The 12,678-nt window shown below is 55.2% G+C and overlaps 2 protein-coding genes across 9 annotated transcripts in view; one reads left to right on the forward strand and one right to left on the reverse strand.

The window, feature by feature from the left end:
- RASAL1 (RAS protein activator like 1) overlaps positions 1 to 12,641 on the forward strand; it is a 32,926-nt gene extending 20,285 nt beyond the window's left edge. For 4 of the 7 annotated variants that reach the window (XM_060310143.1, XM_060310142.1, XM_060310144.1 and 1 more), the window contains 9 exons: positions 649 to 841; positions 3,545 to 3,682; positions 4,244 to 4,388; positions 5,595 to 5,767; positions 6,632 to 7,003; positions 7,091 to 7,226; positions 7,961 to 8,081; positions 9,062 to 9,138; positions 9,399 to 12,641. In XM_060310143.1, coding sequence (XP_060166126.1) covers positions 649 to 841; positions 3,545 to 3,682; positions 4,244 to 4,388; positions 5,595 to 5,767; positions 6,632 to 7,003; positions 7,091 to 7,226; positions 7,961 to 8,081; positions 9,062 to 9,138; positions 9,399 to 9,538 — 1,495 coding nt within the window. In that variant the 3' untranslated portion in view covers positions 9,539 to 12,641. Of the gene's footprint in view, positions 1 to 648; positions 842 to 3,544; positions 3,683 to 4,243; positions 4,389 to 5,594; positions 5,768 to 6,631; positions 7,004 to 7,090; positions 7,227 to 7,960; positions 8,164 to 9,061; positions 9,139 to 9,398 lie in introns of those variants that run through there. The other 3 variants (XM_030860453.2, XR_004040401.2, XM_030860459.2) reach the window with 3 other exon arrangements.
- Positions 11,149 to 12,678, reverse strand: part of DTX1 (deltex E3 ubiquitin ligase 1) — a 38,546-nt gene continuing 37,016 nt past the window's right edge. The window contains exon 10 of one of the 2 annotated variants that reach the window (XM_060310146.1): positions 11,149 to 12,469. In XM_060310146.1, coding sequence (XP_060166129.1) covers positions 12,245 to 12,469 — 225 coding nt within the window. In that variant the 3' untranslated portion in view covers positions 11,149 to 12,244. The remainder of the gene's footprint in view (positions 12,470 to 12,678) is intronic. The other variant, XM_030860461.2, reaches the window with a different exon arrangement.

A 12,678-nucleotide genomic window follows, 5' to 3' on the forward strand; every position in this document is an offset into this window, starting at 1 on the left:
TGTTAAGCACCTACTATGTGCCAGGCACTGGGCTGAAAGCTGAGTTCGTAGCAGGGAGAAAATGGACACAAGTCCCTCTTCTCGGGGGAGACAGATAATAAACTAAAGAAGAAGGTTATTGCAGGCGATCAGTGGAAAGGAGGGAGATAAAGTGAGGGAGGGTCCTGGCAAGAGCCAGGAGCAGGGGAGGGGCTTGCGATATTCCGTAGGGTGTCACAGGGACAGCCTCCCAGAGAAGGGGACATGGAAGCAAAGACTTGGAGGAGTTGAGGGAGGGAGTCGTGCACAGATCTGCTGGAAGAGTGTTCCAGGCAAGGGGAACCGCAAGTGCAAAGGCCCTGGGGCAGGAGTGTGTGTCTGGCAGGTCCATGCTGAAAATGCACTGAACCAGGGTCCGTGATGATGAGCAGTGGGGGAGGGATGGCCTCTTTGAGGAGGTGATTCCCAGCAGGGGGATCAGCAGGTACAAAGGCCCCAAGACAGAAATAAGCTCCGTGTGTTGAAGCAGCTGCAGTGGAATGGTAGGAGGGGAGGCCATGGAGATGGGATGGGAAGGTGGGTGCTCTCTGAGCTCAGTTGGGGCCCATGGAGGGTTTTGAGCAGGCAGATGCCAGGCTCTGAGGCGGAGCCCTCCACTTGCTCCCCCAGGAGAATCTCCTTCAAGGGTGTGCCCTCCGAGGAGCACGTGCGGGAGGCCAGCCTGGGACTGCTGACGGGCTACCTGGGGCCCATCGTGGATACCATTGTGGGCTCCGTGGGGCGCTGCCCGCCCGCCATCCGTCTCGCCTTCAAGCAGCTGCGCCAGTGCGTGGAGGAGCGCTTTCCCCAGGCAGAGCACAAGGTGGGCCAGGCACTCCCATTGGGCAGATGGGGAGACTGAGGCTGGGGAGGGGCAGTAGCTTGTCCAGGGTCACAGGGAGAGGAAGGGCAGGGGCGGGACAAAACCTGAGCTGCCTACGCTGAAGTGCTGTGTGTCTTGGCAGAAGTGGGGACAGTGTTCTGATAGGATCTGGGACCCAGGGGTGATGATGATGATGATGATGATGATGATGATGATAATAATAGCAGTTAACACTATATATAGCCCTTTCTAGGAGTCAGACCTTGTTTTACATATTTATTACCTCGCCTAGTCTTCACTTCCACCCTACGAGCCGGGTGCCAGTATTATTCCATTTTACAGAGGAGGAAACTGAGGCCCAGGGAGGTTAAGTTACACAGCTAGGAGCGGGTAGTGATGGGATAGGCACCCACCCAGGCAGACTCCTGAACCTGTGCTCATGACCACCAAATAATACAGTCTGGCGCAAAGCAAGTGCTTCTTAAATTCCAGCTATTAGAGAGACAGGGAGACAGAGAGACAGAGAGACAGAGATGGCTGGCACACAGGACTCAGTAGCAGACACCTAAAATAAAGTCTAAAAAGAAATCCCTGCACATGCTAGTGCTTTTCCAATACTGATACAAAAGCTGAACTCTAGGTGCTGTAGGGTTCAGGCAGGTGAGGTAAATGAACAGAGCAGTCAAGGTGTTGTACAGTAGGGAGTGGTAGGGACTGTGGCAAACTGGAGCTCCCACAGCTTGTCTTAAAGGGGCAGATCCAGACAATCAATTATTGCCATGTAGGAATGGGGACCCAATATTGCCTGATCTTCAGAGTTTTTTTGTTTTTTAATCCAACAGTCTGGATTTTATGTGTGGAATCTTATTTTTTAAATTTTGGCACTAGTTTACCTAACAACAATAACACAACAATAATACTTTGAGCCAATCATTACACGTTTGCAGCTGGACTGGCCTGTGGGTTGCCAGTTTGAGACCCCCAGGTTTAATGCTCAGCATGCCTTCCGAGGTGGCAGTCACGGTCCTTGCTTACAAATGACACCGAGTGAGGCTAGGTCTTACGCAGCACTGACATAATAGAAATGCAGACTGGGGTTCGCTTTGCAGAAAGATCTAGGACCCGCTAAATGTTGGAGATGTAATGGCCCAACCCCTAGAGCCTGGGTTAAGAGGTCCTGATTTATGCCACACCTCTCCCCACTTACAGATGGGGAAACCGAGGCCCAGAGAGGTGAGGCACCTTGGCCAAGAGTCGTGGACTCGAGGCTAGGCCTCCAGACCCGCAGTGGGAACCGCTTCCTTCTTCCCTCATCCCCACCTGCGGATTGAGCTCTGGGCCTCCAAACTGGGACATGGGTGATTTACCCCACAGCTGCAGGGCTCTTGCCTGGGTTGCCAGTGGAGGTGCTAAGTGGGACACAGCCAAGGCAGGGAGGAAGGGAGGGAAGCGGGAGGCCAGCGCCCCAGACAGCCTGGCCCTTGTGGGAGGAACCAAGATCAATGACACCCAAGTGTCGCCCAGTTTTCAGCCTCCATGGTAGGCAGAGGCCACGGGCAGGGAGCAGGGACTTCCTCAGGCCCACGAGGATGGGTGGGGTCGCAGGAACCCAAGGGAGCCCCTTTCTTTGCCGCTCTGATACTTGTTCCTCCTTAAGAAAGGAGGAAGTTGATGAGCTGATATCAAAGGCTAAAATTACCCTGGAACATAGTGGGCTGGGGGGGGCAGGCTTGGGAGCAGTTCAGGGTTCCAGATGAGTGGGACCTCCACCCTCACCTCTGGGCAGCTCCAGGTGCCCAGCTCCTGTCAGGGCTCACTGTCAACTCAGAGGTGCCCCCGGGAAGTTGGCACACACCCAGAGAGGGTATTGTCTTATGTGTGAATACAACCCCTAAATAAACACTGCAGCACATTCTCGGGCTAAATATAGCTTGGTGAGTGTGAGGGGTAGGTGAGGAGCCCCCTGGGGGGAGCTTGCACCCAGGATAGAGAGACACCTTCTCCCCAGGTCCCCTCTGCTGGAGCTGGGGGCACCAGCCTTACGTGCATGCAGGTGGGCCAGGCCTGGGTCTCACACAGAGGGGCGCCATGCTTTACAGTTTGCAGGGGGCAGAGGCTGGCAAGGGAGCCAGCTGAACTGGGTTCACCACTGAGCCTCAGTTTCCTCATCTGGAAAACAGAGATAATAGTATCTACCCCCATGGGATTGCTTTAGGAGTAAAGGTGACAGTTCAGGCTTAGTTTTTGACACTCCATAGCTAGTGTTGAATGAAGGAGAGTGTGGTGAAGAGCAGAGTTCAAATCCTGCCTGGGTTCAAATCCTGGCTCTGCCACTTATAGCTGTCTGGCCTTGGGCAAGTCACCTGACACCTCTGAGCCTCTGGTTCCTCAGCTGTAAACTGGGAATAATGATGATGCCTCTTTCATAGGGCTGTGCCCGTAGCACAGTGCTTGGCACAAAGCAGACTCTGAGGCTGTTTGGCTAATTCTGATCGTGCAGGATTGGTATTATTACTCCATTTTCCACGTGGGGAAACTGAGGCCCAGAGAGGAAAAGCCTCCTCGGCAGACCAGGACGGCCTCCTGACCTGTCTCCCATTCTACTTCCCCTTGTACCACCAATCTTTAGTCCTTGCTGCCTCAGTTTCCCCAGCTGAGAAGTGGATTTGAGGGACCCCTCTCACCTGCCACTCCTCTCCGCAGGATGTGAAGAACCTGGCCATAAGTGGCTTTCTCTTCCTGCGATTCTTCGCTCCTGCCATCCTCACCCCGAAGCTGTTTGACCTTCGGGACCAGCACGCAGATCCCCAGACCAGACGCTCACTGCTGCTGCTTGCCAAGGTGCCGGCAGTGGAGCCCCCCCATCTCGGGTGCCCTTAGCCAGTGAGAAGCATGGGAGGAACAGAGTGGAGGCCGGACCCATGGAAGACCCAAATGAAGCCCGGAGAAACCTCTGTTTGAAACGGCACCATTAGCTTTCCATCCTGAATGTGAAAGCATTCATTTCTCTTTCTAATTCCCTCTTTGGAACAAAACCCCTACCCTTCCAGGGGGAAAGCGGGAAGCAGGCTAGCAGTCATTTATGCCTTAGTATGAATTAGACCATCCTTTGCAAAGGGGCCACATTCTGAGGTTCTGATGGGCTCGAGTATGCATGATGGCATCAAGCAGTCCTGAATGGGGTTATCTGGGTTCAGGAGGGGACAAAATAAAAGCACTGGGGATACATATCTGTGCACAGAGAGGGACAGATACCATCTAAAGCAGGTGCTGCTAGGAGTTTTCTCCTTTTCTTGAGCACTGATTTGGGAGCCAGGACTCTGGGGATCTGTTCTGGGTCTACAGAGGGCCTTCCTCACTGCAGTGACCTTGGTGCTGGCATCCCCTGCTTCTTTGCTCCAGGCTGTGCAGAGCATTGGAAACCTGGGCCAGCAGCTGGGCCAGGGCAAGGAGCTGTGGATGGCCCCCCTACACCCCTTCCTGCTGCAGAGTATTTCGCGTGTGAGAGACTTCCTGGACCAGCTGGTGGATGTGGATGGGAAGGAGGGTGAGTTCCTGTGGCCCTGCCACAGCCAGCTTGTCATTCCACTGGACCCTCGGGACCTGCCCTTCTACCACCCCTCCCCCACCCCTAGCACTGAGACCGTGGACCTGTGGGTCAGCTAGTCAGTCAACAAACATTTCCTGGCACATACCGTGCTAGGTCCCACAGACGAAAAGACTCAGGCCCTCCAGACCATTCCAGCCCGTGTGGAGATGTGAGTGGGAATCGTGGCATGGTACTCATGCAATTGACAAATATCTATTAAGTGCCTACTTTGTAATAGCCACTGTTCCAGGTGCTGGGGAAACAGCAGTGGACGAAACAGAAGAAAGTCCTGCTCTCGTGGAAGTTTTATTCTAGTGGAGACAACAAGCTGTACACAAGATTAATTACCAAATCACATGTGTTAACGGAGTGATAAGTGCTTAGGAGAAAAAATAAAAGAGGGAAGGGAATATTGGGCTGGGGGTGGCAGGTCATTCTTTTAGAGAGGGTGGCCAGGAATGGCCTCACTAGGGTGATATTGGAATAAAGACCTGAAAGAGGACAGAGAGCAAGCCATGAGGATCCTGGGGAAGTGTTCCAGGCTGGGCACAGCATGTGCAAAGGCCCTGAGGTGGGGACAGAGAGTGATAGTGAGGGGGCCAGTGAAGAAGAGTGAATGAGAGGGAGTGAAAGAGAGGTGAGGGGGGCAGATCATGTGGGGTTGCTGGAAGGATTTTGGCTTTCACCTGGAGTGAAATGGAACTACGGGATAGTTTTAAGCAGAGGAGTTGGGGGTGAGTCTGTATCAGAGTGTGGGGCCCGGGTTATGAGACAGTTGGGTCCAAGTCACATAGGAGCAGCCTGTCCAAATGTGGAGGCCTGGTTGTGGCCTGATGAGGTCCCTGTGTGCTGGGGAGGGCCTGTGTCTGGACCCCTAAGGGTGGCTAGATCCAGGGCACTCCCTGGACTGACTCCATAAGGCGTGGCTCCCCCTGCTGGCTGCCTGCACATCCCTCAAGCTGGAAAGGGATCGCCAAGGCCAGCTTTGGGCCCCCCACTCTCTGACACCCCCAGCCCCCATTCCCTATGGAGAAAGTGGAGTCCAAAGTCATCTTCTCCATCCTCCTGCCTCTAGGGGAGCCAAGAATCACGCTCCTCCATGAGGCCCTCGGCAGGTTGAGCCTGGGTGGAAAGGGTTCACAGTCCCCCCTCCCCATTTCCCAGAGCCTGGGGGCCCAGCCAGGGCCCTGGTCCCGCCCTCGGTGACCGTTCGAGAAGGCTACCTGCTCAAGCGCAAGGAAGAGCCCGCCGGCCTGGCCACACGCTTTGCGTTCAAGAAGCGCTACTTCCGGCTCAGCGGGGAGATGCTCTCCTACTCTAGGAGTCCTGAGTGTCAGGTGGGGCTCCAGCCCACTGTGGAGGGTTTTCCAGGGGTGGCTTCACTCATAGAGCTGCCTCTTTGTACCCAGGGAGATACTGAGGTCCAGGAGGGGACAAGGACTGCCCAAGGCCCCGTGGCAGCTTAGCAAGTCCAAACTCTGAGGCCAGGCTCTGCTCATATCTTTGGGTCAGTGTGGGCACAGGACACGGACAGGTAAACGCCTACACATAGCATCAAACATTCTTCAGAACAGGCACCTCTGGTGGCTGGGACGTATCCTCCCAGATGTGGACATGCACAGGGCATGGACACTGCTGAACCCCACTCAGATGTGACCACCCAGGTCTCTGCCCACATACCATAGAGACTCACAATTGGATCTGTTCACCCAGAGGTACATGCCCGGCTGGACAGGCACTCACATCCAGACATTTGTTCACTCATTCATTCATCCATCAGGCATTTATTCGAGCACCTACTGTGTACCATGCAGTGTTCTGGTCACTGGAGATACCACAGTAAACAAGACATAAACTCCCTGCCCTCATGGGGCTGCCATTCAAGCCTAGCACAAACTGAGACACACACTGGATCTACCCATTCTGTGTCTGCACATGTACAGACCATAATAGCTAACACTGGAGAGGGTGCCCACAACTTACTCTTTCTACTTTATCAGCAGAGTGTAGATTCTAGAGTTCAACTCTCTGGGTTTCAATTCTGGCTCCACCAGCTGAGTGACCACAGGAGGGTCCTTTAATCCTCTTGTGCCTCAGTTTCCTCATCTATAAGTTGGGAGGAATAATAGACCCAGCCTCAGAAATGTGTTGTAATGATGAAATAAGTTGAGAAATGTATCGTGCTTAAACTACATCTCAAGCGCTGTGTCGGGATTGCGATGGTGGAAACTGCTGTCCAGAGACGTTGTCACTTAGAGAGTGATGGGCCGGGACTGCAGGACTCACGGAACTGCCAAGTGGACACGCACATAGCACAGATGCGCGGGGTGAATGTCCCCACGCCAAGGCACACACCCACAGGAAAGCTGTCCCTGGGCACAGCCACGCCAGCCCCAGCCCCCGGCCGGCCCGGCAGCGACAGTCCTCTCTCACAGACGCGATCCTCCATGCCGGTGTCGCACATCCGCGCCGTGGAGCGCGTGGACGAGGGCGCCTTCCAGCTGCCGCACGTGATGCAGGTGGTGACGCAGGACGGCGCGGGAGCGCTGCACACCACCTACCTCCAGTGCAAGGTGAGGCGCTGCGAATATGAGGGAGGAGCGGAGGGAGCCCCTTGGGTCAAACCCCACCTCTGACCGCCCCCCACCAACTCCCTGAAGAACGTGAACGAGCTCAACCAGTGGCTATCGGCCCTGCGCAAGGCCAGCGCCCCCAATCCGGACAAGCTGGCCGCTTGGCACCCCGGTGCGTTCCGCAGCGCGCACTGGACCTGCTGCCTCCAGGCCGAGCGCTCAGGTGAGGGGGCGGGGAGGGGCGGACTCAGGCCCCGCCCTCCACACCTGTCAATCAGAGAGTGTCCCACCTCATCTGGGTTGGCGCTGCAACTTTGGGCGAGTTCCTTAACCTCTCTCTTGCCTTGAAGTCTCCCCAAGTGTGAAATGGGGTTGATAATAGTGTCCACCTTGTAGGGCTGCTGTGAGGAGTAAATAAGTTGACATATGCAAAGCGATTAGAACACTGCCTGGCACACAGATACCTTTCAAGCACCCACTAAACACCGGGCGTCTAGTGGTACACAGACATCAGGCTTGCTCTCAAGGAAAACAAGTGAATAACCAGACCATTGTAATACAGTGTTACAAGTGCCAAGGTGTGGCTTTTGAGACTCCAGAGAACACCTCTGACCCAGCCCCAGGGTAGGACAGCAAGAAGGGCTTCCTGGAGTAGGTGCCACTTAAATGTGACCTGAGAAGGATAAGAGTTAAGTAGTGAAGTTGGAGGAAGGAAGAGTGTTCCAGGCAGAGCAAACGTGGGCTGAAGGATTGAAAAAGGTCTGTGGCTAGAGCGTAGAATGTGGGAGGGGGATGGAGAGAAGTGAGACTATGGCTCTTCTGGGCGAAGGTTGAGGCGGTGGGGCTGAGGGAAGTAGTAGGTTTGAAGGGTGATTTTAGAGGCAGAGGGGCAGGGCTTGGCCATGGGGCTTCTGAAAGGGGAATGGGAGGTTAATGATGATGCCGTGTTCCCCTCAGCTGCCGGTTGCAGCCGCACACACTCAGCCGTCACCCTGGGGGACTGGAGTGACCCGCTGGATCCCGACGCTGAGACCCAAATGGTGTATCGGCAGTTGCTTCTAGGGCGGGACCGGCTCAGGTGGGTCCTCCCCACCACCCAACCCACTTCACTATGCCCTGCTGGGGCAGCTACCCACTGTGCCCTCCCACGTCCACATGTTCTTTCTTTCCATGTGCATCTGATGAGCTTCCGGGGGCGCAGGCTCCAGGGAAGGACGGGGAAGCATCCTCAGGCGGACCCTAATGTGGAACTGGATCTTGGGATCTTTTTTTTTTTTTTTTAATTTTTACTTTTTGGTCATGCTACGCAGCATGTGGGGTCTTAGTTCCCTGACGAGGGATCGAACCCGCACCCACTGCATTGGACGCACAGAATCTTAACCACTGGACCGCCAGGGAAGTCCCATGGATCTTGGGATCTTTTGATACCCAGGACTCCAGAGACACAGGGCACAGAGCTTGGATGTGTCCCTCCACCTTGCTGGCTGGCCTCAGGATCACTGTCATTCAGTGACGGAGATGTGTTCCAACTCATAGTGTGGATTCTGAAGCTGGCCTGCCTGGGTTCAAATCCTGGACTGGCTACTCACTGGCTGTGTGATCTCGGGCGAGTTGCTTACCTCCTCTACCTCAGTTTCCTCATCTGGAAAATAAGGGTACCAATTGTACATACCTCATGAGGTTGTCCTAAGGAACAAATGAGTTAATACAGGTAAAGCACTTTGTAGGTGCCTGGCCACATAATTAGCTTTCAATAAAGGGTAACAATTATTATTATGCTCTGTGACCTTAGGTAAGTTACATTACTTCTCTGTGTCTCAGTGATCATCTGTATAACGGAGCTAACAGTAAGTACCTACATGTGTTTTGTGCTAATTAAATGAGTTTAAACATGTAAAGGGCTTAGAATAGGATCTGACATGCTATAAATGTTTGCTGTGATGATGAGGATGGTTTAGTGGGAACCTGTAATGTCTCCGTCAACCAGCAGAATCTCTGGGTTCGAGAGCAGCATTGGGACTCAGGAACCAGCTTGCTTTTCCCCCTCTTAACTTTCAGGATGAAATTCCTGGAGGATTCCACCCTGGATACGACTCCCGAGGCAGACACAGAGAAGGGCTCCAGTGCCACGGAAGGTAAGGGGATAAGGAGGTCCCTTTTCTTTGCCCTCTCTGATACCTCCCACAACTTGCTCAGCACCCCGCCCTGTCCTCCCCTCCCACTCTCCTCTTTCCAGTCCACCAGCAGGCCAGTGGCTGTGTGTATGCGGCCCGGGCACATTTTAGGATCTCAGGGCACCAGGCACATATGGGGCCTGAGGAAGCCACTGGATCTGAATTACAGCAGCCTGCCCTGGCCTCGCTGAGCCCCTGTGGCCTCCTTTTCTTTCTCCCAGGGGCCTGTCCTGCTGCCCTGGCTCACCAGAGAGAGGCAGCTGCCCGTCTGCTGGAGGTGCTCGCAGACCTGAATCAAGCCCACGAGGAGTTCCAGCCTCAGGAGCAGCGGAAGGTGGCCCCGGGCCCCCTGAGGCCCTGAGGACACGCCAGAGCCAGCCTGAAAGGAGGCGAAAGGAGCTGGTGGGCCCTTCTCAGCGTCCCCTGGCCCAGGAGTCTCCTCGTGGCTGTCTGGTACCTCGTGGCTGCTGTGGCTTGCAGGCTCCTGGAGAAATCCTAATCCCATGTGTCCTAAGCTGAGAACCCAGGCATGGAAACCCTTTGGCAGGGGACCATCCTTGCACTGAATGAGTCTTACCCTCTGGGTTGAGGCACTCTGGAGTGGATGGAATAAGGAACCTGACCCACTTGTCTCAGCCTGAGGTTTCTGCTTCACAGGACTGGCCTCTGCCCACACTGACATGGCCAGCCTGGCCCTGAGCTGCTGGATACGGCTGTACCTGAATCCCTGATGCCCATGTGGCCTTGTTGGCCCAGATAGGCACTAAACAGGCTCAGCCCTTCTGTTTTCATGTCTGCCAATCCCTGTAGCCACATTGATCCTCCTGAACCCTGTCCTTGGCCGAGAATCCTAACCACAAGCCTCCAGAATCAGGTGCCCTTGGGAATAACTGAGGCCGAGAGCCCAGCGTGCGTGACTCAGACCCTTGGGAGACTTTGGACCAGGCTCTTTCCCTCTCTTTGAGCCTCAGTTTACCCTGTATAAAATGAGGAGGGAGTGAGTCTAGATGTGTGGTTTTCAAAATGGGTTCCATGGGGATAGTGTGGGAGCCAGGGAGGGATTTCTCAGACTGTGGTTCAAAGCCCACCCTCAGGTTGTCTGCTAGAAATGCAGATTCCTGGGACCGCCCCCAGATCTTCTGAATCAGCATCTGAGGGAGCGTGAGGGCAGGAATCAGGGTTTGAAACAAGTTCCACAGGTGATGTGGTTGCACATGAGATTTGAGGACCATGGGGCTGGGTGGTTTTGTATATTGAGGTGAGATTTTGTTTGAGAATTAATCACAGAAGGTAAAGTGTTTGGGAACACCCAACTGGCAGAATTGGAAGGGCCTCCAAAGACTCATTTCCAGTTTTGTGTGACTAGAGGGTAGGACAGAAACCTAAGCCTATCTGGCTGGGGGAGTGGGGTGTGGTGGCGGTAACATGGACCAGATGCAGTGCTATCCTGAGCGTGGCCGGAAGGGGTCGCCTGGAGCCGTGGCGTCCACCACAGCTTCCTAGCATCCTGGGATGTTGCAGAGACTGACAGGAGACTTGCTGCAGATCCCGGGATACGTCCCTGTCTCTCTCTAGACAGAACCTGGTCCTCCTCCCTGAGGGCAGAGGCTGGGGCGCTGAGGTTCCAACGAGCCGATCACGGCGTCTCCCAGCTCCTCCATATTTTCCAGGAGGCTGGCAGCTCCCAGCCTGAGTTCCTGGTTCCTAGTAATTGTACCAGGGAGCAGCTGTGCGCGTGCTTGAGAGCAGAGCTTTCACCTGTGCCCTCTTGGGGACTAGGATTGGGAGGGTCTGCCTCTGCCACCATCACACCCCCTGCCTGCCCCAGGACAAGAGAAGTATGGGGACCCTCCATCTCCAGCTGCCCAAGGCTGACGGGGCAATGGTCCTGGGTCATTTTGTTGCAAGCGCCCCCATGGGATGGACCGAAAGCCCCCAGAAACAGAGCCACGCACACCCCTTCTTGACAGGAAAAGACCCAGCGGAGGAGGAGAAAGACCATTTATTTCTCCGCCCACAGTGGGACTGGTAGATTTTCAAAAGAGCAGTCACTGGCGTCCCTTTAAATCTTGGCTGACTTCCGCCGTGGCAGCCAATCAACAGAGGCAGAGCTGGTGAGTTGCCTGGGCAACAGGCCCCTGGTTGGCCGAGACCATCAGCCGCCCCGCTGCCCACTTCCAAGGAAAGGGAAATGGACTCTTTGCTGTCCGGTCTGCTTTTTAAACCTGCTGGCCTAAGCCAGGCCCTCCTTGTCTCACTCCTGAAGCCAGATGCTCCAGCCTTTGGATCTTGACATTGGGAGCGATTTGGTGGAGAGAATGGGGTGGGGAGGAAAGGAAAACAGTGCCTTTATCAGGGACAGACATAAGGCCTGGGGATGGCAGGGGAGAAGAAGGAGGTCAGGGTCGCAGAAGGATGAAGAGACACAAGCACAAAATAAGATTCTCCTCGTCTGTCTCCCTGGCCCGCCCCTTTGCAAAACTGCTGAATATTCTGGGAGCTTCCACCCTGTGGGCCCACAGCTGCCCATCAGCGGGTGGCAGAGATGGGGGGAGGCTGAGGCTCCCAAGTGCCCCCTTTTCTCCCGGACCCTCACCAAGCCCCCAAGTGCTTGACCCGAGTCCTTTTGTTTGCAGACAAGCCTGTACAGATGTGATAGAGACACAGATGGGAATCCACATGGAGTATCATCACAGGGGTCTTTCTGTCTCTTCCCCCCCAGTCTGGGGGTAAGTAGAGGCACGTGGGTGTGCGTGCATGTGTTCAACAGGACACGTGTGTTTGCGTGAGGGGGTGGGGCTCTCTGTCTTTTTGGAAGGGAGGTTGCTGTGGTTTCCGGTACACCCTTGCGACCCTCTCAGGTAGCTAGGGTCGAAGCCGGCTGGCCCGCCGTCCTCCCATCATCCCAACTGCTACAAGCCAAATCCCGGGAACGCTTCTGGTTCCTCCTGCAGGCTCCTCCCCAGCCCTGAACCTGGGCCGCCAGGACACACCTGGCAGAGGGAGGCATGTGCTGCATGTGCTGGACCAGGGGCAAAGCAGGAGGGAAGGTGGACAGCCTTGGGCCTCAGGCCTTGGCCACAGCCTCGGACACACCCTGGGCTGTGAGCTCTGCCAGCACGTTGTCTAGGTAGCTAGCGTCTGGGTAGCCGTGGCCCGTGAGGTTGGATCCAAACTCGGTCTTGTGGTGGATCTCGTTCCACACCACGGTGTCCGACTCGCCCGTGGTGTTGGATGTGCCGATGGTGAAGATAAGTCTCCGCTCCCAGGCGGTGATGAGCAGCCTCAGCACCTGGAGGGCGAGGCAGGCAAGGGTCACAGCCAGCCCCACCCACAGCCTGAGTCCCTCCCTGACCACACTGTGGCTCCCCTGCAGGATTCCCTGTGGCTGCCCGGCTTGGCCACTTCCTTCCCTAGACTGGCTCCCACTCTGAGCTCCCTCAGTAAAAGCACTTTCCATGTTATCAGCCTGTTTCTCTGGGGCGAAGGGTCTCAAACTGA

Source organism: Globicephala melas, chromosome 13 (genome assembly GCF_963455315.2).
Source record: "Globicephala melas chromosome 13, mGloMel1.2, whole genome shotgun sequence".
Lineage (NCBI taxonomy): Eukaryota > Metazoa > Chordata > Mammalia > Artiodactyla > Delphinidae > Globicephala > Globicephala melas.